This window comes from Myxocyprinus asiaticus, chromosome 1 (assembly GCF_019703515.2).
Source record: "Myxocyprinus asiaticus isolate MX2 ecotype Aquarium Trade chromosome 1, UBuf_Myxa_2, whole genome shotgun sequence".
In the NCBI taxonomy this organism is placed as follows: Eukaryota; Metazoa; Chordata; class Actinopteri; order Cypriniformes; family Catostomidae; genus Myxocyprinus; species Myxocyprinus asiaticus.
In genome coordinates this window covers 22893002-22917971 of record NC_059344.1, presented here as the reverse complement: position 1 = coordinate 22917971, position 24970 = coordinate 22893002, and the positions used below count along the sequence as shown (strand labels likewise).

The 24970-nt window shown below is 38.8% G+C and overlaps 1 protein-coding gene across 2 annotated transcripts in view; it reads right to left on the bottom strand.

Annotated features, from left to right (window-relative positions):
* exoc6b (exocyst complex component 6B) overlaps positions 1–24970 on the bottom strand; it is a 170133-nt gene that overhangs the window by 40937 nt on the left and 104226 nt on the right. The window contains exons 16-19 of one of the 2 annotated variants that reach the window (XM_051722276.1): positions 19659–19770; positions 17858–17992; positions 17263–17442; positions 15957–15986 (exon numbers count right to left, since the gene is read on the bottom strand). In XM_051722276.1, the coding sequence (XP_051578236.1) occupies positions 15957–15986; positions 17263–17442; positions 17858–17992; positions 19659–19770 (457 nt within the window). The remainder of the gene's footprint in view (positions 1–15956; positions 15987–17262; positions 17443–17857; positions 17993–19658; positions 19771–24970) is intronic. The other variant, XM_051722363.1, reaches the window with a different exon arrangement.

Below are 24970 nucleotides of genomic sequence, written 5' to 3'. Positions count from 1 at the left end.
TCAAACATACAGACTGGGGTTGACTCTGGTGGACATTTAAGCTGGGAGAACCACATGTTTAAATACATCAACACACACTGACCATCACACATGCAGAAACACGCACTATTCAAGCTCCAAAACCTCAAATAAGCCCTTGTCTGCCATCCAGCATTTTCCTGACAATCAGGCTAATACATCAGGAGAGATCCAAAGCTATTAATATGACACTAAACCTGAAAGAAAACAGCAGACTGAAGGGCCAAGCGTCTATGTGGGATTTTTATCTGATGGAGTCAAAAAATAAAAACAAAACACCATTATACAAGAGGACTTACTGCACATTGGAAACACTTGGGCAATAAATCTAGTGAGATGAGTAAGAATACACAGTAAATTCATGAGAGAACGTGTGAGGGAGAGAAAGAGAGTGTTATTTCCTTTCTGTCTATGGGCAGATAATGGAAGAACAAACAGAAAAGTTCAAAATGCCCTCTTCGCTCCAAAAGTGTTAAAATTCCATTGCAGTATTTTCGTATATCAGAAATCACACATCATAGAAAAAGTAACATAATAATACACAGGTTCAGCCTCTGACTGCAGTTAACAAATACAACAGAGAGGCATTACTTACAGTTGGGCCCACAGCAGGGGAATGAGAAGAAATGTCCTAGCTGAGGACCATAGCCATGCCAATGAATTAAGCAACCCTGCCATCTCATAAAAAATGTGCATGGGCGCAACTGCATTGGTAGAGCAGGAGTAGAGAAGGAGTAGATCACGATTAATCTGATTTTTTTATCAAACGTGTAAAAAAAATAAAGAAAAAAAATTATATGTTAGTATTGGGTTCAGCCATTTGTGTGGGTGACACTCATGGGGTAATATACATGTACAAATAGGCTATTTCAAGACGCAGACGGAGAAGCACTCCTCACTCGCATGAAAAAGTGTTTTTTTTTTTTTTTGAAAATGCAACCACTGAACTCAATGCAACTTTCTGCAGATTTCATGGACAATCTCATGTGTAAATTATTTTTGGCACTGGATTGCTCTCCTTTGACAGAACGAATAAGTTATAGCCTAATGTCTCATTAAATACACGCTAAACATATTTAATTAATCGAGCATACAGTATATATTTAATATTAAACTGTGCATGGTTGGCTTCATCTGCAACCTCTTCCTTGTCAGGCATCTTCTTCAAAGGTGAACAACTAGAAGCAAGTTTGTTGGGGCACTGTGAACTGGACTTTAAAGAGATGATTCAGGTGTCTGAATCTCAGCAGTGGACTGATACTGTGCAGTTCAGCAGTGAGCAGATCGCTGTGGTCCGCTGCATCCTCCACAATATAGCACTCAGATTGCAAGTTCATTGAATTGCGCCATGCAAATTTCATTCAGCACAGATTTTGTGTGCGTGTTTGCGCCATGATCTACATAATTCCTTTAATGAATCAGGTGCTAAACCAGCACAGACAGTGCGTACAAATGCACAGCACTTTTACCAGGTGCAATTCATCCTTAGTGAATTCCCCCTTTCATCCAGTGTTTTATCACTTCAACTTATTTTTGTGAAATGTTTGTAAGAAAGGAGTGCTTGTGCCTTCTTTCACTGTATATGTTGTGAAAGCTCCGTCATATAGTAATTCTCACAAGGAATCATAGGGCGATGGCTAGAGGGTGGGTGTCACTACAACATTTGTTGACCATATGGTTGGGAATGTCACTTGGGCAAAAGCTTCTGTGAATATAGTACAAGCTGCGTTCTGATTCAGATGGTCCCTTTGCAGGGTTCACTGCTCCCAACGCACTAAGCTTTTGTAGAAGTTAATTTCAATTGACAAAATAGAAACTGTCAACTCCTTTCACCAAGTTTCACTGAGGTGACCTGAGGAGGTAAAAAGTTACCGGTTGGTAAATGGACCCTTTCACATTTCCGGGTTTTGGAACGTGGAAGAAAACTATTGCAGGGTAAACTTCCAATGAGGTGAATGGGAGAGAATGGGAGATCACACCAAATATAATTTTTTGTTTACCCATTTGCTCCAACATCAAAAGAAAAACGGCAATATTACATTTCCACAACTTTCCAAATTAAGGAAAAAAATAGAGAGCGATGGATTTCGACTGTCAGAAGAGAGATGGCAAATTTACCTGTCACTTTCTCAGCAGCTGTATTAGAAATCTCATCGCATCTGTGGTAACTAGTTTTTTTAAAACTGATACCAGGGTAATGTAATACAAAGTATAATGTTATAAATTTCCATAAAATGTAATTTATAATAATTGTATTTGTAATATGAAAAGTTTGATATATTTACATTGCTAAATAAGACAGAAATGCATCACAGTCTGTAAAAAGAGTCCATTTTGCTTTCCACTTCATGTGAACTGAGGTACTGTATCGAAGTACACTTTTTGTCCTATGCTGTCTGCAGACTAAGCACACCCTACAGTTTGGAATCTCACTCAAAGGGTCAGTAAGTGTTTTTTCATTACATGACATGCAGAAAACGTCTTTATTACCTGTCAGATATTATTAAAATATGTGCCATGTAATAACACACCCTTCAGCTATTAAGGGGCGGGGGGTCTCCAAGTATGTCTGTGTGTGAGTGTCTAAGTCTGGTGGAAGTTCTAGAATGACTAAAATTGCTTACAGCACTGAATAAAAAAAAAGAAAAGAAAAAAAAAAGGAGTAGGAGTGTGTCCTGTGTGGGGTCATGTCCCCTGTGTAATTGCTCTAAATCCAACCCCACAAGCCTCTGAACTACTGTTTGTGGCCTTTGTATTAATCTACAGAGCACATGGATGGATATAAATAAGTGGAAAACAAAAGAGCCACAGAGGAGAAGAAAAGAGATTCATATGTTTAGAGATCCAGGGCTGAGACAATTCAGCATCATAGGTATGCAGAACAGGGTTTAACAAACAAGGTAGAACAGGCAGTGATTTTGCTAATATGCCACATGTCCCTCCAGCTCTCGCTTTTTCTCTTAGATACACATACAAGCACACATTGCGGTCATACTCAGTCAGCCACTAATCTGGCTGAAGGACTATGAGGCCTAACTAGGCGATTACAGATGATTAGAGTACATGCATTACACTGCAGTGATTAAAAAATAAACACGCTTGTTTTCCGGCCTTCCGTCTCTGTATGTTTAATAGCCATAATAAATCACAGAGGCCAAAGTAATAAGGGCTGTTTGTTGTTTCTTTTCCTCACGGCAGAATGAAAACACACACGGATACCTGTCTCCTACTGGGGCCTTTCTAATCACTCACAAGCTTGAATCATTTGGTCTGATTGGACCGAAGGGTTTGTAAACTTGGTGTGGTGAACTTTGATTTTGCGGCAGATAGAGTTGTAACCGACATTCGTATGATCTAGGATGGGGTGGATAGAAAGGCTTGGTGAATTTGATGCAGTGAATTTGTAATGGAGACCGTATCAGGTGTGCTTGATAGTTTTTTCAATCAGGGCAACACAGAGGCAGTGTCTCAAAACTAGGGCTGTACCAGTACAATCATTTATCAGTATATATGAGACTCTGTTCTCATGATATTGCATCAGCACTTCAGATTCTTGCATTCAATTTTTTATCTAACATTTGTCAGTGTGGTCAGAGCTGCTTCTTTAAGGCATTGTACTGGACAAAAGTGAAGTGAACCACGCAAGAGTTTGAATATGATCTCGCAATTTTCGTAGCATTTTCACTGCGATCCAATTATGATACTGCAATGCAATTAATTGTGACTTAAATGGCAACATGCATCATATTGTGAGAAAGTTGCAATATCCACCCCTATTCAAAACGTACCGAGCTGTCTGCTTAGACATCCTTTTTGGGCATCACAGGCAAATCAACTAGTGATGCACCTCAGATACATTCATTTACCAGCTTCAACCAGCAAAAATCTGTAAAATCTGAACAGATTAGCCTGTCAACAGGAGTCATCGTTTAAAGAATTGTGTGTGTGCATTTTGGGGTCTGATTTACACACAGTTCTGCTCAGTGTGGCACACCCCTCTCACAGTAGCACATTTGTTTTACAGTTCAGGGCAGAGGGATGTTAACAATTAGCCAAGGGGCTCAGAGAAGGGAGGGAATTTTTTTTTTTTTAAGAAGTAGGAAAGGGTGAAATGAGTGAGGCAGCTTGCACTCCTCATCTCCAGTCCCCTTAATTAAACAAAGGCTCATCAAAGGCCTCATTAAAAACTACTCAATAGCAATTGGCTGTCAAAATAAACAGAACACAAGATACACATTGAGACAAAGAGAGAAAGACAGAGAGACAGAAAAAGAAATATTAATAACAATAAACCAAGACAGAGAGATAAAGAGTAACGAGGAATGCAAGAACAAGGGGTTCTGAGCACTGGGCCAAGAGAGAGATTTCTTAATAGTATGTTTGAAACTTCATAACACTTCTACAAACAACCCCAACTCACACCACATGCGGGAGACCCCTGAGAAAACTCAGCACAGAGCGCGAAGGCTCTCTCAACAAGCTCATATTTCAAACACTCCCGCGTATTTGTGAAACACACACCGATCTCTGTTTGCAAAAACAACGAATGCACACTCACGACATCCTAACGAGAAGCAGAAAGCAATCACTCAAAGAGAACCAATCTCTGTCTGCGTTGATTACAGTCTGGTCAGAGGAAGGGTGATAATCCATGTTGAACTTCCCGACACCATGCTGCATCGTTCCAGCATTTCAGAAACACACTGAGAAAAACGAGACGGCCAATGAATTTGGAGCTCCAATACAGCACAAATCAGGCTTTAAGTAAATAATGACAAATATTGTTCCAATGACAAGGTGCTTGATGATACTGATATGGAAGGCCTTACTTTTAACTCTGGGTCTCCACAGCGATAGTGGCCATGAACAAAATCATAAACCAAACACACATTTTGACAACTTGCTGTTGAAATGCTTTTAATAAGAGCCAGACGAAAAAACTTTAAACCAGAAATATGAACAGTAACAGCAGTCGTGGGTACTAGGGCTACACAATTAATCCAATTTTAATTGCTATCATGATTTCTTACTCTCTTGGTTAATTAGGCATAAGATTTTAGTTAGGGTGACCATATTGTGGTTGTTCTATTTACTTTTGCAATAGAAAAGATTAGAATAGAAGAACAGGGAGCCCTGCAACAGATATCATGGCCCCCACAAAGCCCCCCACTGAACATCGTGTCAGTCTGGGATTACAAGAAGTGACAGAAGCAATCGAGACAGCCTAATTAGATAGAAGAACTGTGGTGAATTCTCCAAGAAGCTTGGAACATCCTATCTGCCAACCACCAAGAAAAACTGTGTCCAGGTGTGCCTAGGAGAATTGGTGCTGTTTTAAAAGCAAAGGTGGTCACACCGAATACTGATTTAGCTTTTGTATGTTTACTGGACTTTGTATGACATTAAGTGATAAATGAAAACTATTTATGTCATTATTTTTGAAGAACATTTTTCACAAGTGCCTAAAACTTTTGCACAGTACTGTATATATTTAAAAATGTATAATATTTTCATACATCTGAAATATGTAAATCTGTGAAAAAAAAAATAGTTTTTTGTTTTTGTATTTTGTGAATTTTTTAGCAATACCAGCTTTACAGGTTAAGTACAGAGGTTGCACTACAAATATCAGAGGAAGGGGCTGTACAATTTTAATCATGGTCTATTTTATCCGTCCTATTAGTTTACATTTCCCTGATAAGTAGTATATTTCAAAGTCAACATTACTTATGTTATTTATGATTCTGATTGAGAGCGCAGAGCACTTCTAGTGACATTTTGCCTACACACATACAGTGCGCGGCTGCGGGCGCAGAGAGCAAGCGAGAGAGATTTTTTTTTTTTTTTTTTTTAAAGACTGCACACTTAGGGTGCTTCTCAAACAGAAGGCTGCAGCCTAGTAATGCTGTGTCCTTCCTAGACCAGTCCTTCTGAGGCTACAGGCTATACTCTTCCTCAGCAGTCAATGCTAGAATAAGACAGTCTAGTAAGTGTGCATGGCGAACCATAAACTTAGAACCATGTGATATTTTACTTTGTTTGAAAACCCATATACTTCAGAAAATGAGAAATATGTCCTTAATCCCTAATTATTTTAGCATATGTTTTATTCACAAAGCTAGAGTCACACAAAAAAGCCTTTATATAATACATTTTGCAACACTGATTTTAGAATTTATATTTAAACCCTTTCAAATATGAAAAAACAGAACCCTAGACTTGTAAAAAAACTATAAAACTTTTAAAGCTTTTCAAATTCATGTAATGGCCCTTTTATTAATTTTGTTTATTTTTTTGTGCTTTGTATCTTCTAATTTGTTGTCTAAACTACTTGCATTTTTTTATTTTTCTACATATTGTCTTGGTGCAAATGTGAATAAAAACTTGAAGAGAGAAAGAAAAAAGTAAACAGTGTCTTAAAGGTCTCTGTCTCCGTGGTCACGCAACTCGTTTTACACCCTTTTTTTTTAATAATTTGGGACATGTGCAAAGGATTGTGGATGATTGAAGGCCACAAAGGATACACCCGATGCATCCTCCAAAATATGGCAAAGACTGCTGCGAAATGAGGCTGCATTCCAAGTGTCCTCACAATTGAGATGGCCTTCGATGCTGCTTGATGATGTGGCAGCCGAGATATCCAGCCTAACGAGGCTGCAGCCAAGCACCCTTAGTCTGCCGCTCTCTGTCAGAATAATCACGCAAGGACACGTGAACACAAAAACTGGTGCGGAGTATCAAATACACAGAATGTATGAGAGTCCAAACTGCACGTCAATATGAAGAAAGCCAAATCCCAGACATTTACAGCCAATTTTGAAATCCCGGCCGGAAGCTTTATTCAGGTCCAAAAAAAGAGGACATATATGGGAAAAAGAGGATGTATGGTCACCCTTTCTTGTGAGCTAGTAAGCTTAACAGCCAGATAAAGATACATTTTTGTTTGTTCTCATTATGGGCTGTGGCTACAGATGATAGACCAAATCACAAGTGTTTTAAAGTCTATTTTCACCTCAACTGACCTATCAGGGTCTCTACAGACATTTGCCGCTGACCAACCGGTTTCACTTTCAAGCACACTCTGAAATACATAACCGCATATGCGTAGCGTATTACCAGACACTATTTTACACATACTCGGAACACACATGAGAACCATGAAACTGTGTTTTCAGCACAGTCTTAGAGCGGTTATTTGAGCAGATGTGCCCCGAGTTCGGTTATATTTAAAGCGCTCCAGATAAACTTTAATTCCACATTTGTAATTTGAAATATGTCTGGCCATTACAAGTTACTAAACAAATCTAAAGTAACTCCATGACAACGGGTTTTTGTGGACCATGTTTGGAATGAGGAGCACAAAGCTGTTGTCACCTCAACTACACACTGAAGAAACATAAGTCCTTAAGTTTTTCGCCAAAATAAATGCTTGAGACTTCATAGCAATGCTGCGTGCAAGGTACAAAATTATTACAGAACTATTTTATGATTTTATACAGTGTATTATAAATATATAATAAATATTATTGTTATTGTTATTTTTTATTATTATTGTAAAGTATTGTATTTCAATTAGGGGTGGGATATTGAATGCGTTAATTTCTGCATTTAGTATTTTTTTGTTTAATGCCTTAAAAATTAATGCAATTAACGCAGTGTCGTTCAGCAAGCTGCAGCCAGGTTTATTTGAAGAGACTGAAAATAATATTGTTTTGAAATTTGAAACTTCAGCAAATTAAACCAGCATTCAATATGTTTTATATCTGTATGTACAGTATAGTGTCTAATAATGCATTGGCAATGTACACTTAAGTTTCTCTTGCCAATAAAGTTTGATATGAATTAAATCTGCCCATTTGATCCTATTATTAAATAAGACGAAAACTAGAAGATTTTTACCAAATTGTAATTTCAACATGTCCACTGATTTCATGCCATGTATACATACATGCTTCTATCAAAGATTAATCCCTGTAAAAATGTGTGTAATTAATTCTATCTGCAAAAAAAAAAGAAAAAAAAAAAGAAAATTTTAACGTACATATTTAAATAATTAAAATAAAGGATGACTAACCAATTTCTTTAAAGTTCTTTGAGACAAAATATAAAGTAAAAATATTTATGATGATTTTTTGATGTTGGTTGTAATGCATCATGTACCATAATTTAATCGTGATTAATCACAGAAAACTGTGAGATTAATTAGTTTAAAAAATTTAATCAATTCACAGCCTTAATTTCAATAATATATTCAAGTTGACTGAATTCCAAAAAATTGTGAGAAGTGAGCTAATACCCAATCACAATTATTTCTTTTTCACTTTCTTTTTTTTTCAAAAACATACTATGTTCTTTTGATTTGGGTTCAGTTGATTTTTAAACTGAAAGTGCAATAAATCTGTTTAACCGCACAAAAAAAAAAAATCTCAAATGACAGAATAAAACAGGATTAATAACTTGATTATTATTTTGTGCAAATAATCACAATTATCATTCCCTAATGGCTACCACTCTTTGAAATGTTTTTTCAAAGTTTGGTGCTCTTGTTTACTAATTAAATCACTCATTCACACACATACTTTAAAGGTTTATTGCAAATTATTACAAGCACAAAATATAAAACATACCTGCGATATGTAGCTATCTGTGCCGTTTGAGCACTTTTACACTAACAGCGATTGGCAGACCAGATGTAATTCTTTTTCAAAGAGAGTTGGTAATTTGAGGTGACATGAGTAACAGACTGTTGGGAATGCATCAAAGCTGAGTTCAGTTTTACTCAAATGAGCTTTGACGTGATGCACTGATGAAAGTGGACCTCAGCACATGATAGAGCACCTATAGTCAACTGACAGAACAACAACATGGTGACCTCCAATGATTAAATTGCTTTCCCTTTTAATGTCCCTTTATGCTGTATGTTTACTGATATGTGAGCTGGGGGCATCTGTGTTTAGTTTGCACAGACTTCACTACATCAGTGTTTTAAGGTGCCATTCACACGGAACGCGTACCTGCGCTTAAGAAAAGCTAGATGCATCGCCACGTATAGAGCAGTCCGCAAGTGTCTCGACTCATGTTTTTAATAGTTTAAGTTCTTTGAAACTTGAAACAGCATTTAAAAAACATGGTACTCCTGTGCAAGATGAAAAAAAAAAAAACAGTAAGAAGTGGTGGAACATTCAAAGACATCCATCTAGCGAATGTTTATGTAGGAAAACAATTGGAAAACAGTACATGTGGACGCAGAAATATGTTTGGTGTGAACGGCCCCGAACTTATGTATTTGTTGGGCCTCATGTACTCAGATATGAGACAAAGGCAGGCCTACATACAGTCATAAAGCCTGACTCAGGCCTACATACAGCCTGATAACAACCACGCCAAAATCAAACAAAGGGAGTCCAAAACAGACTACAGATCCTATGAAGCCTTGCTCACTTTACACCTATGTGTGAAATTCTGAAGGATCGAACTCTCAACTCCTATTGGATGAGGTGCACGACAGAACACGTCCCTCAACCATGATGTCATCAGGAGTATAAAAACCTCTGAGATCTTTCCAGGCGTTGCTTTCAGCGATAGTATGTGCCGCGTCTAGATGCAGCTCTGCGCCTCCCAGGTGTAGCCTCGCTGCCCAAGGAAGTAATGTATGTACCTGAAACTTTGGCCATACAATCTCCATCTCGCTGGACGATTTGTCCGTGTTCAACCGAGCACGCTAACGGATCCAAAGGAGACCGCCGAGCAATCCACGTCTTCACCCTTTTGTCTGCAGAATTGACGAAAGAAGATTTCTCTTCCTTTTTCAACCGAGTTGACTTCGCTGTTTCTCCGCTGAGAATCAGCTGCCGTACCGCCCACCGACAGAGCGAGGAAACGGACGCCCTTCATTACCCGAGCTTCGAGGAACCAAGTCGGAGTCAAATGATGGATGAACACACATTCTACCCGAGTCCACATGCAACTCAAGTAAGAGGTTTATATCTGGGCAGAGATAGAATATTATAGTGTGTTATTCTTGTGTATCAAGGCTATTGCTTGTACAGTTTACTGACCGCCGAGTCCGCTCATTGCTGCTAATAATACTCAAGGTATTACTGTAACTTACTGTTACCACGAATGAGATTCGCTGTGTTGTCATCCAACCACGTTGGTGGACTGTTGTGTATTTCCTCCATTGCGGGTGAGACTGGCGCACTGAGTTTATCCATTAAAGAACCAAAAACCGCGGCGGACAGATTACGATTACATTGTTTTGGTATTGTTCTGCATGTACCTGTGTCAAGGGCTGGCAGGGGATGTCAGTGCTTGGATTCAAGCCTTAACTGTTTACCTTTTGAATGTCGATGTTCTCCGGACGTCGACTTTCCTAAGAGAAAAATCCTATAGTGAGACTGCTGATTCCAGGGTGGTGCCCCAGCGATATTAATCCTTATTAATATTCTATTGATTTTGATAATTGATAATTATCTTTGATGATTGTTGATTTGAAGGACCAAAAAGCTAACACTGATTCTAATCAATGTTCTATTGATTTTAATAATTAATAATTATCTTTGATAACTTTGATAAGTTTTAGGCACTTGTGAAAAATGTTCTTCAAAAATAATGACATAAATAGTTTTCATTTATCAATTAACATCATACAAAGTCCAGTAAACATAAAAAAAGCTAAATCAATATTTGGTGTAACCACCTTTGCCTTCAAAACAGCACCAATTCTCCTAGGTACACCTGGACACAGTTTTTCTTGGTTGTTGGCAGGTAGGATGTTCCAAGTAATCCCAGACTGACTCAATATTCAGTGGGGGGCTTTGTGGGGGCCATGACATCTGTTGCAGGGCTCCCTGTTTTTCTATTATATTTGCAAAAGAAATGTTTTGGAGTCTAATATTTATATTTCAAATTTAAAATATAAATAACCATCTTAAGACAAATGTTTTTGTGAAGCATCTTATGTGCCTAAGACTTTTGCACAGTACTGTATATATAGCCTATATATAGCCTACATTTTTAATTATGTGCAAAACGTCTTTTCTTTGTTCCTTGGCAATTCACATTGAATGAATCTGCTGAATAGGCAAGTAAAATTATTCATGTGCATGCATACATGACCAGATAACATGATCCCCACATCCCCAGCATGGTCATACAGTGATGTCACATGAAACAGGTCAATATGCTCATACATTACTGTGAATTATTATTATTATTATTATTATTATTATTATTATTATTTTGGTATATGTACGAATTGAGTGTCTTATAAAGGAAATTAATATAATTATACCTGATTAATAATAGCTACAGGAAATGACAAAAAATATTGTATTTTTGTGTGTGTGTGTGTGTGTGTGTGTGTGTGTGTGTGTGTGTGTGTGTGTGTGTGTGTGTGTGTGAGATTGTTAATACTTAAAATGTGAGGAACAAAAAGACTGACATTTAAGGTTAAATGAGTCGAGTAATGATCACTTTTCTATTTTGACCTTTCACGCATGCATTACATGCATGACAAAAGAAACTATAATGGAATACTGCTGTCTGATTTTAGTAAGGGGTACAATGCAAATGCACATATTACAGAACACTTCTGTTAAGTATATAGATGGAGCCCAGATTTGCATTATCATGAAGGTAATGTGGTCTGCTTGAAAATAAACATAAGACACTGACAAATCATCAGTAGTCTACAAATGTAACACATATGAGGTTAGACTATCCAGAATTTTGATAAAAATATTAAAAAGTGAGATGGCATGCTAACTCAAACAATCCAGACTGTTAATGTAAACAATTAGGTACAGAATGTATGTTGTACATTCGAAGTTCACTATATTTTTATTCAGCACTAATACAAATGTGCAAGAGAAACTGAAATATAATTTAATCAAACAGCCAAGACATGCAACACACACTTACAAAATGGGTAAAGGCGGCTGTTGTTTCAGTCAGCCATAGGTCTGTATTATTTCACTTATTTACAGTAACAACAAGAGGTAGCCATCTACCCGATTAATATTACCTTGGATGTAATGATTAAACACACTCTGTTGTTTTCTGAGGATGGAGAAATAAATATATATATATATATATATATATATATATATATATATATATATATATATATATATATATATATGTAAATACATATATATACATATATATATACACATATACATTTATATATATATATATATATATATATATATATATATATATATATATATATATATATATAAAACAGACGTATAGAAATATATCTTTTATTTTTAGATTATTTAATACTTATCGACTACTAAATTTATTTATTTTATTTTTTTTATTATTTTTTTGCACACTTGCAGTTAAAAACAGGTAGTTTGATTATTCGTTTCCACTGGTAAATATCCTTTGCCCATATCATTATGAAATAAGGTTCTTGATGAAACTTGCTGTTAGGTGAAGGATCCAATTTACTGATTAAGTTGATCTTTTCTTCAAAACACATTAATGAAACTTAAAATTATAATAAGTATCCCTAAAGTATATCTTTTTGTGTTTTCACAATGTTGTTGTCACAGTTGTTTAAAATTAATTTTGAGGCGTTCCCATCGATTTGTGACTGTCCAAGAGAGAGATGGATTACATAAACACTCGTTTGCTCTTCCTTTCATTCCCGGATATCATCCTCAATTTTTCCCACCTGAATTTCTCAACCCGTATTCAACAACCTGAATATTGAGACCTGAATTTCACGACCTGAAATCCACAACTTGAATAATTCAAACTTGAACCTGATTTTTTTTAGGTGAATTCACACAAAATGTTTTCAAATATTTAAAATTAACTGCAAAAATGTCGATAATATCAAACTACTCTCTTTTTCAAGATCATGAATTCAGAGGCTTTTTCAAATTCAAGTTCTGGTGATATAAATATGACAACATACAGAAAACAGCGTTCCGGTTTACATGCACTGTATAAGCGGAGAACTCTTTACTTTCGTATACATGCGGCTCAGTAGGTAGGCAGCTTTCTCCACAGCAATGTAATTTCCCCGCAACACTTATGTAAATAATAAATATGGGATCAGAGGAAGACTATGTTATTTAACTCTCCGTTACTTCGCTTTATTTCCAGATATTCCAGAGTTGTTGCTATGTTTGATTCCTTAACTTTCTATCGTGACCTGCAGCGGAATTGCGATGCAGTAGTGTGGTTTCTCTTAATCCCTTAAACGGCAATCAGCGTTAGTTTACATGATGTTTCGGTACACCGGTTTCTCAAAAACCCTGAAATAAACCTTTTCTTAAGTGCATGTCAACGTGGCAGAGTTGTTCATGAGTCTTTCATCTGAAGTCCGAGTCAAGTCTGAAGTCTTTAAACTGGAGTCCAAGTCAAATCCGGAGTCTTTAATACTGGAGTCCGAGTCAAGTCTCGAGTCTTTCGTCACGAGTCCGAGTCGAGTCTCAAGTCACTAAATGTTACATATTCTGTTTTTGTTTTTTAAAAATTACAAATGTATGACCTTTGAAAAATCTTGGATACTAACAGGATTCTACCTGAACTTGTAAAATTTTATTTTATTTATTTCATTTTATTTAATGATTTCACAGACTTAATTAACTTATCTTGTACTGCTTTTTGTAATAAAGGTGCTGCAGCTTTTCTCACGGTCAGTTCAACAAGGCTCAGAACGCACACAAGCAATGCAATATGACATATGCTATGCGATATCATTTGGTATAATTTTGACAAAACTTGCCAGCTGTACAAAAAAACTGTACGCGTGCTGATTACAAGACGCTAAAATACAGGACAAATCTCTCTCTCTCTCTCTCTCTCTGTGTTTGTGTTTGTGTGTGTGTGTGTGTGTGTGTGAGAGAGAGAGAAAGAGAAAGAGAGAGGCAGCATATATACTACAAAACATTGATAAAATAAAGCGCTAGGTTTAAATTGACACAACCTCTGGTTGGCGATAATAATGAGCCATGTAGCTACACTGCCTAATGTTTGCAACAGTACAATATTAGCTAGCTGTGTGTGTTAATTAATATGTCTAAGCTCTGAGAATGTGTTCTTCCTGAAGTTTCTGCTTCTGAGGGCACAACCAAATGTGAGCACATATGGCACGGTGGGTGCCGCCATGTTTCATGGCACTCATCACATTTCAGGGTTTACATGGAAATACAATCAAATTCTATGATAAGGGTCCAATCGATCATGACACACAGGGAAATGTGACACAGATGTAAGAAAACCATACAAATAAAACACAAATTGTTCCTTTAAGATATTAATAGATAAGGTCAAAAGCCTTTAGTCGTTTTCGGTCATTTTAGGTAGAGTCTGGAGTCTATTAAAATGCAACTCAAGCTTGAGTCGAATCCGAGTCTCTAACTCGAGTCCCCATTTCTGAAACGTGGTCACTATAATCCAGACAGCCACAAGTACAACTGAGTCTATGGATAAATTTACTCTGTGACTATCAAGAATTTGAAATGAATTCACCTCCAAATTGAATAAGAAAAATCTGAAATTGAATAAGAAATCTGCTGTAATATATTCAGAGCACCTAACCATCATAATCTCACTACTGAAGATCTAGTGTGATGCAGAGATCTAGCAGTGAGCTTGCACACAAAGTATTTATGGATCAAACTGAATGGCAAAGCACTCTCAAAATGTCTGGCAAAGTGTCAGTCAATAAACAGACCACCATGGTACGTAGGAACAGTGTGTTATGGTGCAAAAATGCTCTAATAACTTTCACTACTTCTAAGTGGCCTGCCAATGCTTTGAAATTAGACCTTAATTTAACAATCAATCAAAAGAAATTTGTCTTTTCATTTAACACTTTAGGAAAGAGGTGACAAGATTTCAAAAGTGTGCTTTTGAGTGGGAGTTTGCTTGTGCCAGTCCTGTTAGATTTTGTGAAACCACAGTGTACAGCCAAGAACACAAGGATTTTAAGTTTCTTTTCAAGAACACAAATCCAGACTGGTGCCTGTTTAGCACCATGTTGTCCTCATGTGTGGCGATATATTTTTTCCACTTTGCTGCCCAAGACTTCAGAGAACATTCTTCAACAAATCAAAGTACCTTTTTATGCATCCCTCCCGATGTTCTTCATCAAATATGAGTGACCCTTGAGTTTAATACACTCCTTAACATACTTGCCACAGTAAATCGCCACCACATGATGTTTAAGTTGTCGTTACACAGTCACTCTTCCACGTTTAAGGGGGTTTCATGCAAACGTCTATTAATGTATGTTAAGAGGCTTGTTTTCCTTGTGGCTAAGTCTACAACAAAACTAACATTAGTGGTGCAGAGCACACAAAATAAATGTCAAGTATAGGGTGAATTCTTAGATAAAAGTCTGCAAGCAAATGCAACGGACCTACCTGATAACAACTGTTATAGCTTCCGTTGCCTTATTTGTTACCCATAACAAGCATTAAAGAAGCAGCTCGCCCAAAAATGAAAATCATGTCTTCACTTTCATGAGGTACCAAACAGATATGACTTACTTTCTTCCATGGAACACAAAATGTCAGAATGGAAAAAAAAGAAAGAAACATAATTAAAGTGCCACAAAAGTAGTCCATATGACTTCACGACGCTTCAGAAGACGAACAATATAGACATGAGTTGTATGGATTACACGTATGATGCCTTGTTGCGCCCATCCCCATTCACCTACAATGTGTGGAAAACACCTGAGACAGTCAGCTATTTCTGTGTTCCACAGAAGAACAGAAGTTGTTTGGAACAGCATAAGGGTGTGACAGAATTTTCGGTTTTGGGTGAACTACTCCATTAAGAGTGGTTGCGTCCAGACAACTATGATTGGGTCATAAGAACACCAGGCAGCATGCGGCAATACTCTATTACTGTCACAAGAATTGACCAAGGTAACACCTGCAGTTAGACCACACTACAACCATACTCACCGGTAGCGTGGCGTGCTGTATAGCATTTCCCTACGGAGGACAGACAGAGACAACTTTTAGGTAAAAAGGTCCAGTTTATGACCCCCCAGGATTAAAACAACTACGCTCTGTTTGCTCTCCCATGTCAATTTGGCCAAAACGTTTATGATTGACACTGAAATTCCAATGAGTGTCACAGATGGTTTGGGTTGGGCTGGGAAAGGCCAGCGAGCAAGCATGACTGATGGGACTGTGGCTTTAGTCATTATCAGAGTTTTTGGCTGTGAACTCATGTTATGTGCCAAGACGACAGGCTCCCTAACTTCCATACATATAAACAAACTCAACTCAAGCAGAGTGGACAGTTCTTGACCTCTACTGAAAACAATCAGGAGTGTGAACTGGGGACGCAGTGAGGTTGTAAGAATTGGGCTGAGAGAAACCGTATGAATTATGTTCACATGCAGAGCTGGAATATGCAAGCACAATAATGTAAGTTCAAGATCTATAAGAATATTAGATTGCTTGACAGTGCACATGTGGTTTGGTTTTGTGTGTGTGTGCGTGCGTGTGTGTGTGTGTGTGTGTGTGTGTGTGTGTGTGTGTGTGTGTGTGCAGACGGTGAAAGTGAGACATTCAGCCTGACCGTTACCTGACCTGGTGTCATACAAATATTGCCCCCTTTCGGTGAAGTCTATCCAACAATATGAGAGCTGTTTTCCAATGGGCTGAACAGGGCCGTACTTCTCTTGAGTGTAAACTAAGCGAAAGGGTACTGAGGAATTTAAGAGATTACAGGGGTGAGGGGTAGCTCAGGAAGCAGCATTACTGCCACCAGCCCAGGATAACAGACAGTTACAGCCGGTCATGTAGACACTAGAATGTGTTTGGTTGAGGCCCATGGGAGGGACAATTCTGAAATGCTTTGCTTATCAGAAATCCCACAGGTCAGGGGTCAGGGCCAGGCTGTGCCAGGGCCATAGACTTCCATTACCAGAGCTGCAACCTAAGGTCATGCCACTGGATCTCTTTAACTCCATATCAGCTGAGCCGTAGAGGCTTGGAAGCCCAGAGTGCTCCAATCCTCTTACTGCAATGACCCCACTTAGCTTTTTCCTCAAATTTCAAGTGTGCTGTAAGCATAATCTCCTTTAAAGCAATGGAGTCAATGGACACAGGCTGTTTGGAACATCACGGTGAATGACTAACAATGATACAGTCTTTCATAAACAGATAAATAACCAATTGGGGAGACCACAGGTTCAGTCAGAGCATGTTGTGTACATGAAATTATGATTTGCAAAATGTTTATTCATGAAACACTTACAGGTAGATGTGTGAAAACTGCAAAGGTGCTGCAAAGGAAAGCGATGAGGTCACTCAGGTAATCGCTGGCTTGCCCACCTCCCTGTGCTGCCATCCAATCATAATCAGCCAGCTGCAGAAACTGATCAATTTTTAGATTCAGGTTAGTGTAGATCTCCTCTTCAGCAGCATGCCTTGCATCCTATATGGACAGAGAGAGAAGTCAAGAATGGCAAAGAGGTATGATTTGATAACGCCCACAAAAAGATATTCAGTGGGTTGCTTTGTTTCTATTTTTAATGTGTTATGCTGGATAGTAATGCCCACAGCGATTTCACTGGTCCAACATCCCACTCTGCAAAGTTATATACTTAACAGCAAATATGTTTTGATACATTGTGATTTTTTCACTTTGTGGCGGCACTTCGCAGTGAAGACAGAAAAATTAATTGTACCAACTAAATGCAATCAAGCTTCCAGCATCATGTAGAATAGACAAGAGGTCACATGATGATACACAATATGTAGTTTAGTGAGCTGATAATGACACAGTGCATACTGATAGTAATGTAAACAATCCAGTGGTGGGAATGATGCCACTAGCTGCAGTTTCGTACCTTGAAGGTGGAGGTTCCATAGAGTTTGGTGGCATTAATGGTGTCAGGAGGCACATTGGTTATGTTGGAGATGAATTCCTCCAGGTATTGACAGGAATGCTCCAGATGAGTGGTGTTTATGATGATTTGAACCAACTTTGGGAACCAAATGCAATTTCAAATCAGTTCTGAATGATACAGTGCAATCCTGGATCAACATCCTTTGATGTTTCTGGAAAATTCCTATCAAACAATTTACTTACCTCATCTTTTGAAGATAGGGTTAGGTTTAGGGTCTCGAAAACATTCCTGTCTACTAACCATTGCCCTCAGAATTTTAGGGTAGGGTTAAAGGCAAATGCGTTTTTTATCTGTCTTCACTGTTTTTAAATTTTTATTTTTTTTTTAAAGACGTGCTTAACGGACGTCTTTTTGCTATTTTTTTTAGTGTCTTGCTCATAAACGCTACGTTTTATGGATGCTGTGTAATGTTACAAAGAACTTCAACTTTAAAATGTGATTCAAGATACATGTGTTCTGTTCTATTTGTTGCACTACATCTAGCTTTTTAAGCAGAACAACGCGTTCAGCCTGAATGGCCCCTTAGGATTCAATTTAGGGCTTTGATTGGTTGGCAAGAATGTTGTTTCACAAAGGATGTTGATCCAGCAACATCCATGTTGGCTATATCACTTTCATATAAGTTTCATGCAGATACAGGTATATATCTAATAGGGCCTGCCTGTCAGTAGCAGTGTAGCTATTGTTCACACCAACTCTTGCCATTCAGAAAAAACTCATCACAAAGAAAAGCAGTGCATTGGGCAAAAGATTCTGGAGGTATGAGTAAAAAAAGCAGGCAAAAGCAACAAGTGGGAGCAATTCTAAATGGGAAAGGGTATGGAGAGGAAGTAAATGGGAAGTTTAAAGGGACAGAGAGGGTCTGTCTGTGGAAAGCAGACCTGGAGCTGCTCAATGTTCAGTTAGTTGGTCTGTGGTGCAAAGTTCAAGGTCCACAGGCAGGGCAGGGCTGTCAGCAGCAAGCCACTGAGGCACAATGGTGGTAATTGAGCCCAGACTTATAACTTGGAGCCCGTCTTCCCTCCCTCTCTCCAGCTACAGTGCACCGTGCAGAGAGGGAAGCCCGGTGCAGAGCCCGGGTCACACTTCCGCACCTCTGCCAGATCCGGGGCAGGGTGAAAGAGCCTGATATTTGATCTGATGTATGTGTGTGTAAAGGTGTAGCAGTGAGTTTAAGCTTTGCTGTGCAGCAAACTAACTGAAACCAGAATAAAGCCTTTTCTTCTTTACAAATCTACACTGAACCTTTTTTTCTCTCTTATTTTCTCATTTTTCCTCTAATTTTTTCTCTCTCATCAGCGGCACCCATCTGAACTCCAAACATCTGGAGCTGGGTGGTTATAAACAGTCCTGGCTGTAAGCTTCAAGCACCCATCTCAACACCAGCACAGCAAAAAACAGAGTAAACACACTTGAGTGAGAAATGCATTCAGCCAGGAAAGCAGGGATGGGGTCTATTAAAGAGGTATGGAGATTCTGTTTCCCAGGTGAGAGAAGGAAAGGCACTGAGAGACAAAGAATGGTGTATTAACACACTAATACACACAATACACACTAAGAATGCGGAGATCAGACTATTCAAGAAAAACAATGCATTTCAATGCATCTAGCATACAAATTTCAGAGAGCTCTGACAGAGCTCTCCCCTTTAAAGCTGGATTAAAACTGAGGCAGAAAAAGGCATCTATGAGATCCATAAAACACATACAAAAAAATGAAAAATAAAAACAGAGATTCTCACCTCAGTCAGTCCTACATTCTTCTTCTTGATGGCGTACTGCAGGCAGTGGCTGAGGGTTCGAGTTAGCAGCAGATTTGTGGACTTCCGGATCATATCATCAATTTCTGTGGAGCTGAACGTGAGAACTTATCTTATTAGATATTCCATAATAAATACATTTATGTCCATGATGCAATTCCATGAACAGGAAAGGGGATGAAGGAACATATGGGCTGAAAAACGTATATATATTTTTTTAACACTAATTAAATATTGGGGGGACATGTCATCTCAATGTCAAAGGTGGCAACAGCTCTTCCATGACGTATAAATGACACGTGCACTGTTCATTATTTTTTATTGGCTGGTATCTGAAAGGTAACTTCCCCTGCAAGAAGTGAACCATGTGCCACTACTGTGCCCTTGAGCATGGCACTTGACCCCAGATTGCTCCAAAGCGACTGTCCCTCTGTAAAAGGTGATGCGTGCAATTTATTTGATATTACAACTCTTTATCATTTCCCAGCTTAATATGCAGAGTTAACTATAAGTAAGCCATATCTAGGATGATTTCATCTAAAAGTGTAACACTGTGGCTCTGTTTGTTTGAATCAGAATCAGAATGAGCTTTATTGACAAGTATGCTTACACATACAAGTCTTGGTGACAGGAGCTTCCAGTGTACAACAATAAAAAAACAGCAGCAAGACATATAATAAAAAAATAAAAATAAAAACGAATTATACACATATGTACAGACACACACATACATACATACACACATACACATGGGTAGTGCAAATCTAATACAATCTGTTATGTACAGTGCAAATACAAATCTGTTATGAACAGTTTAAATGTTTTTTTTTTTGTTTTGTTTTTTTTTTCTTCAGAGGAATGAAATGGCAGAAGAGGTTGGATGTGTTGGATAAATATATGAAAGACTAAACTGTGTACTGCACATAGTTATTGCTCAATGGGGCAATTTAACTGTTCATGAGATGGATAGCCTGAGGGAAAAAACTGTTCCTGTGCTCAGAGCTCTGAAGCGTCGGCCAGAAGGCAACAGTTCAAAAAGATAATGGGCAGGCTGAGTGGGGTCCAGAGTGATTTTTCCAGCCTTTTTCCTCACTCTGGAAGTGTATAGTTCTTGAAGGGGGGGGGGGCAGGGGTCAACCAATAATCCTCTCAGCAGTCTGAACTGTCCTTTGTAGTCTTCTGATGTCTGATTTCATAGCTGAACCAAACCAGACAGTTATTGAAGTGCAGAGGACAGACTCAATGACTGCTGAGTAGAACTGTATCAGCAGCACCTGTGGCAGGTTGAACTACCTAGTGGGTCTCCCACTTCAGGTCCTGTGAGATGGTAGTGCCCAGGAACCTGAATGACTCCACTGCTGCCACAGTGCTGTTTAGAATGTTGAGGGGGGTCAGTGTTGGGGTGTTCCTCACAATAAGTCCACAATAATCTCCACCGTTTTGAGCATGTTCAGCTCAAGGTTGTTTTGACTGCACCAGACAGCCAGCTGTTTAACCTCCCTTTTGTATGCAGGCTCATAGTCATCTCGGATAAGGCCTATGACAGTGGTGTCATCTGCAAACTTCAGGAGCTTGACAGAGGGGTCCTTGGTGATACAGTCATTGGTGTAGAGGGAGAAGAGTAGTGGGGAGAGCACACATCCCTGGGGGGCACCAGTGCTGATTGTACAGGTGCTGGAAGTGAGTTTCCCCTGTCTCACAAGCTGCTGCCTGTCCATCAGAAAGCTGGTGATCCACTGACAGATAGACATGGGAACAGAGAGTTGGTGTAATTTATTCTGGAGAATAGCTGGGATGATGGTGTTGAAAGCCAAACTGAAGTCCACAAAAAGGATCCTTGCATATGTACCTGGTCTGTCCAGATGTTGCAGGATATAATGCAAACCCATGTTGACTGCATCATCCACAGACCTGTTTGCTCGATAAGTAAATCGAAGGGGATCTAGAAAGGGTCCAGTGATGTTCTTCAGGTGGGCCAACACCAGTCTCTTAAATGATTTCATGACCACAGACGTCAGGGCGACAGGTCTGTAGTCATTAAGTCCTGTGATTTTTGGTTTCTTTGGGATGGGGATGATAGTGGAATGTTTGAAGCAGCATGGGACTTCACACTGCTCCAGTGATCTATTGAAGATCTGTGTGAAGATGGGGGCCAGCTGGTTAGCACAGGATCTAAGACATGCAGGTGAAACGCCATCTGGGCCCTGTGCTTTCCTTATCCTTTGTTGTCGAAAGACGTGGCTCACATAATCTTCACAGATCTTTGAGTGACTCGTCAAGCCCTTCAAAACCAACATTGTCCTGACCAGTGGCGTGAGTTTGGGGCGATACTATCTGTTTGTACAACCAATGGAATATGGGGGAGTTTTCTGAAATCTGTTTGAAAACAGTGGTTATTTCTGCAATTCTGTTTGGTGACGCTACATAAGAAGAAATTACACACTTCAGCTTCAAGTTTATGGTGTCATTCTATGCCAACATCACATTAAGGTCATGAAAATAAATTCCATCTGTCCTTGATGTGTGATGATATATAAAGATTCACAATAAAGATTCACATATTGAATTCTAGGCCTGGTTTATGGTACATGCATTTTGTGCTACTGGTCTTGTTTGAACTCAGAGAGTTTAGCATGCAGCGCTCAGTGCTCCAACATATGGACAGCAGAATCACAAAAAAGATGTTTTTGTGGGCCAGATTTACATAAGCAACTATTTGAAGCACAGAGTGTTCTATGTGCTTGTGGCAAAAAGGTCTCTTGCTTATCGTAAAGGAGGAAGTGGGAACCGGGTGAACAATCATGAAGACTTTTAATTAGACACAACATAAAACGGCTCTGTGTGCTCTCTCACTCCATTGGCTTTTCAGCCCAACACGCAGAATGCACACGTCTAGCGGCTATGTGCATCTCTTTCTCTCTCTCTCTCTCTCTCTCTCTCTCGAACTGGCATCTCCGGCTCCTCTTTACCCCCCTCCCAGCTGATTGGGGTAACTCAGCGCCAGGCATCCATCCTTACGGCCCAGCCACGCCTTACTCCTCGCCACTGTGCTCTAATCTCAGGTTTATTACCCCACCTCCCCTGAGAGACAAAGTTAAACCAACAGGCACACAGCAAGATGGACACAAGCACATTATAGGTGGGATTATACACAACTCATCAGGGCCCAATAACACCCTCTGGTTTTCATGTTCCAAAAAACAGAACAACCACACACAAATACATTGTTAAAATCAACATAAGGTTAAAGGGGGGTATTTACTTCTTTTCTCTCGATGGGGGTGGGGAGTAAAAGAGAGCTAATTTTGTCAGCCAGTCGTCCCATGCTCGTGAGTACGATTGCAACTGCATCTTCCTCTGCCCCCACCCCCCAGCCCACATATCGGTTCACAAATAATTAAAAAGAGGGTAAAAAGAAAGAGAGGGACAATAAGTCTCAAACATGACAGTCAATGTGAGCCAAGGCCCAGGGTGCAATAGCTTTCCCCCTCAATCTAGGCAACAAACACATTCCTTGCAAATGACTAAATAGTCTCTTATTGTGTTGAGAAAAGCAGAAGAAGAATTTGAAAAACGTTCCTCTCCTCAGTGGGGGGAAGAAAATCTGTGAGCTTTCTCTGCTGACTTGGCGAGAGAAATGCCGAATGGAGCAGAGGGAGTCGAGGAACAATAATTGTGCTATTCAATCGGTCCAGGTCAAATAGGTCAAACTACATGAGTACTTGCTTCAAGACCATTATATTGACACCAACTGTCAAACTTCAAACTCATGGTACTTTCTTTTTTTTTTTTTTTTTTTTTTTATCTGTGTGATATTTTGAGCTTCATCATGTTTTTTTTTGTTTGTTTGTTTGTTTGTTTTTTTGTGAACTCAAAGAATTTTCCAATTATAAAGAGACAACGTTATGTTAATCTCATCAATTTACAAATTATGCAAATACTGATACATAGCTTTAATCTTGTGAAGGAACACTACGGCAATGTTTCCAAGAGTAGCTTTGAAGCTGAACTAGTTAGAGTGAAGACTGGGGGGATCTACTAAGAAACTGCAAAACAACAATGCTGGCAGTGGTCTTTTGTGAAACGCTATCTGGAAACTTGCAGTGTCTGGAAGAATCCAAAGGCCCCTGGCTATTCCTCATCTTAATGAGGGAGGGGGCTACAAAAGAGACAAAAAAATTTAGTTGAATTAAACAGATGGTTTACTAGCATTTTCTTTGATATATTCATCCATTCACTCTCTCACTATGTCATTCACAATTCATGGTGTGTGTGTGTGTGTGTGGGCAGGTTTAAGTGGTTTACGAGGTCTTTTTTTAGATTACAAACTGGTAATTACAAGGGTGTTATGCATTAAATGTGGTTTATGAGGACATTTCTAGTGTCCCCATAATTTAAATCACTTTAAAAAAAAAAAGAAAAAAAAAAGACACATAATAAACGATGTTTTATTGAAAATGTAAAAATGCAGAAAGTGTTTTGTGAGGATTAGGTTTAGGGGATAGAATCTATAGTTCGTACAGTATAAAAATCATTATGTCTATGGAGAGTCCTTATAATGATAGCTGTACCAACGTACGTGTGTGTGTGTGTGTGTGTGTGTGTGTGTAGAAACATATAAACAAAGAAGGAGAATAAGCAAGAAACATAGACATGGCTCAGTACACAGCATTAAACCATCTAGGGGCAAAACTGATAATACATGTTTGTTAGCTATTCAACCATCATAAACAAGAAAAGCTAATCTTATCTCAAAGGTAACTGAAGGTTAGCTGGCTGATTTGGACCATAAATTAGTTTTTGTAAAGAAGCTCCTATGAAGGTGGTTTAAAGTTCACTGGACATTCTGAGGAAGACATTCCTGACGTCTGGTCTCCAAGCACCTGCACATGGACTTGAGCCCCTTTCCTCCCCCTCCGACCACATCTCATCTCAATATTAGTGAAGGGAGACCACAAAGACTAATTGCCTCCGGTAGACTAGTCTGGGTAGTACGCCGAGCTGTTCCTTTGCTCCTTTGGTGTGTCAATCATAGGTTTTAGTTTCCTATAGCAACAGGTTTTTCCCCCACCCCCTTCTATACATACACTACATACAAACCCAGCATCCCGACCCTGTCATCTGAAACTTCTGGTTTAAATACCATCTGGCTGCCTCTTTTCCTCTTACTCAATCATACTTGTGCTAATAAGGATCTATTTTTGCAAATATGTCAAATACTTACAAATCTAGCCAGACAGGCCTTTATTTGACAGTATTCTTAAGTTAGCTGTGTATATTGAGGATTTTGGCTG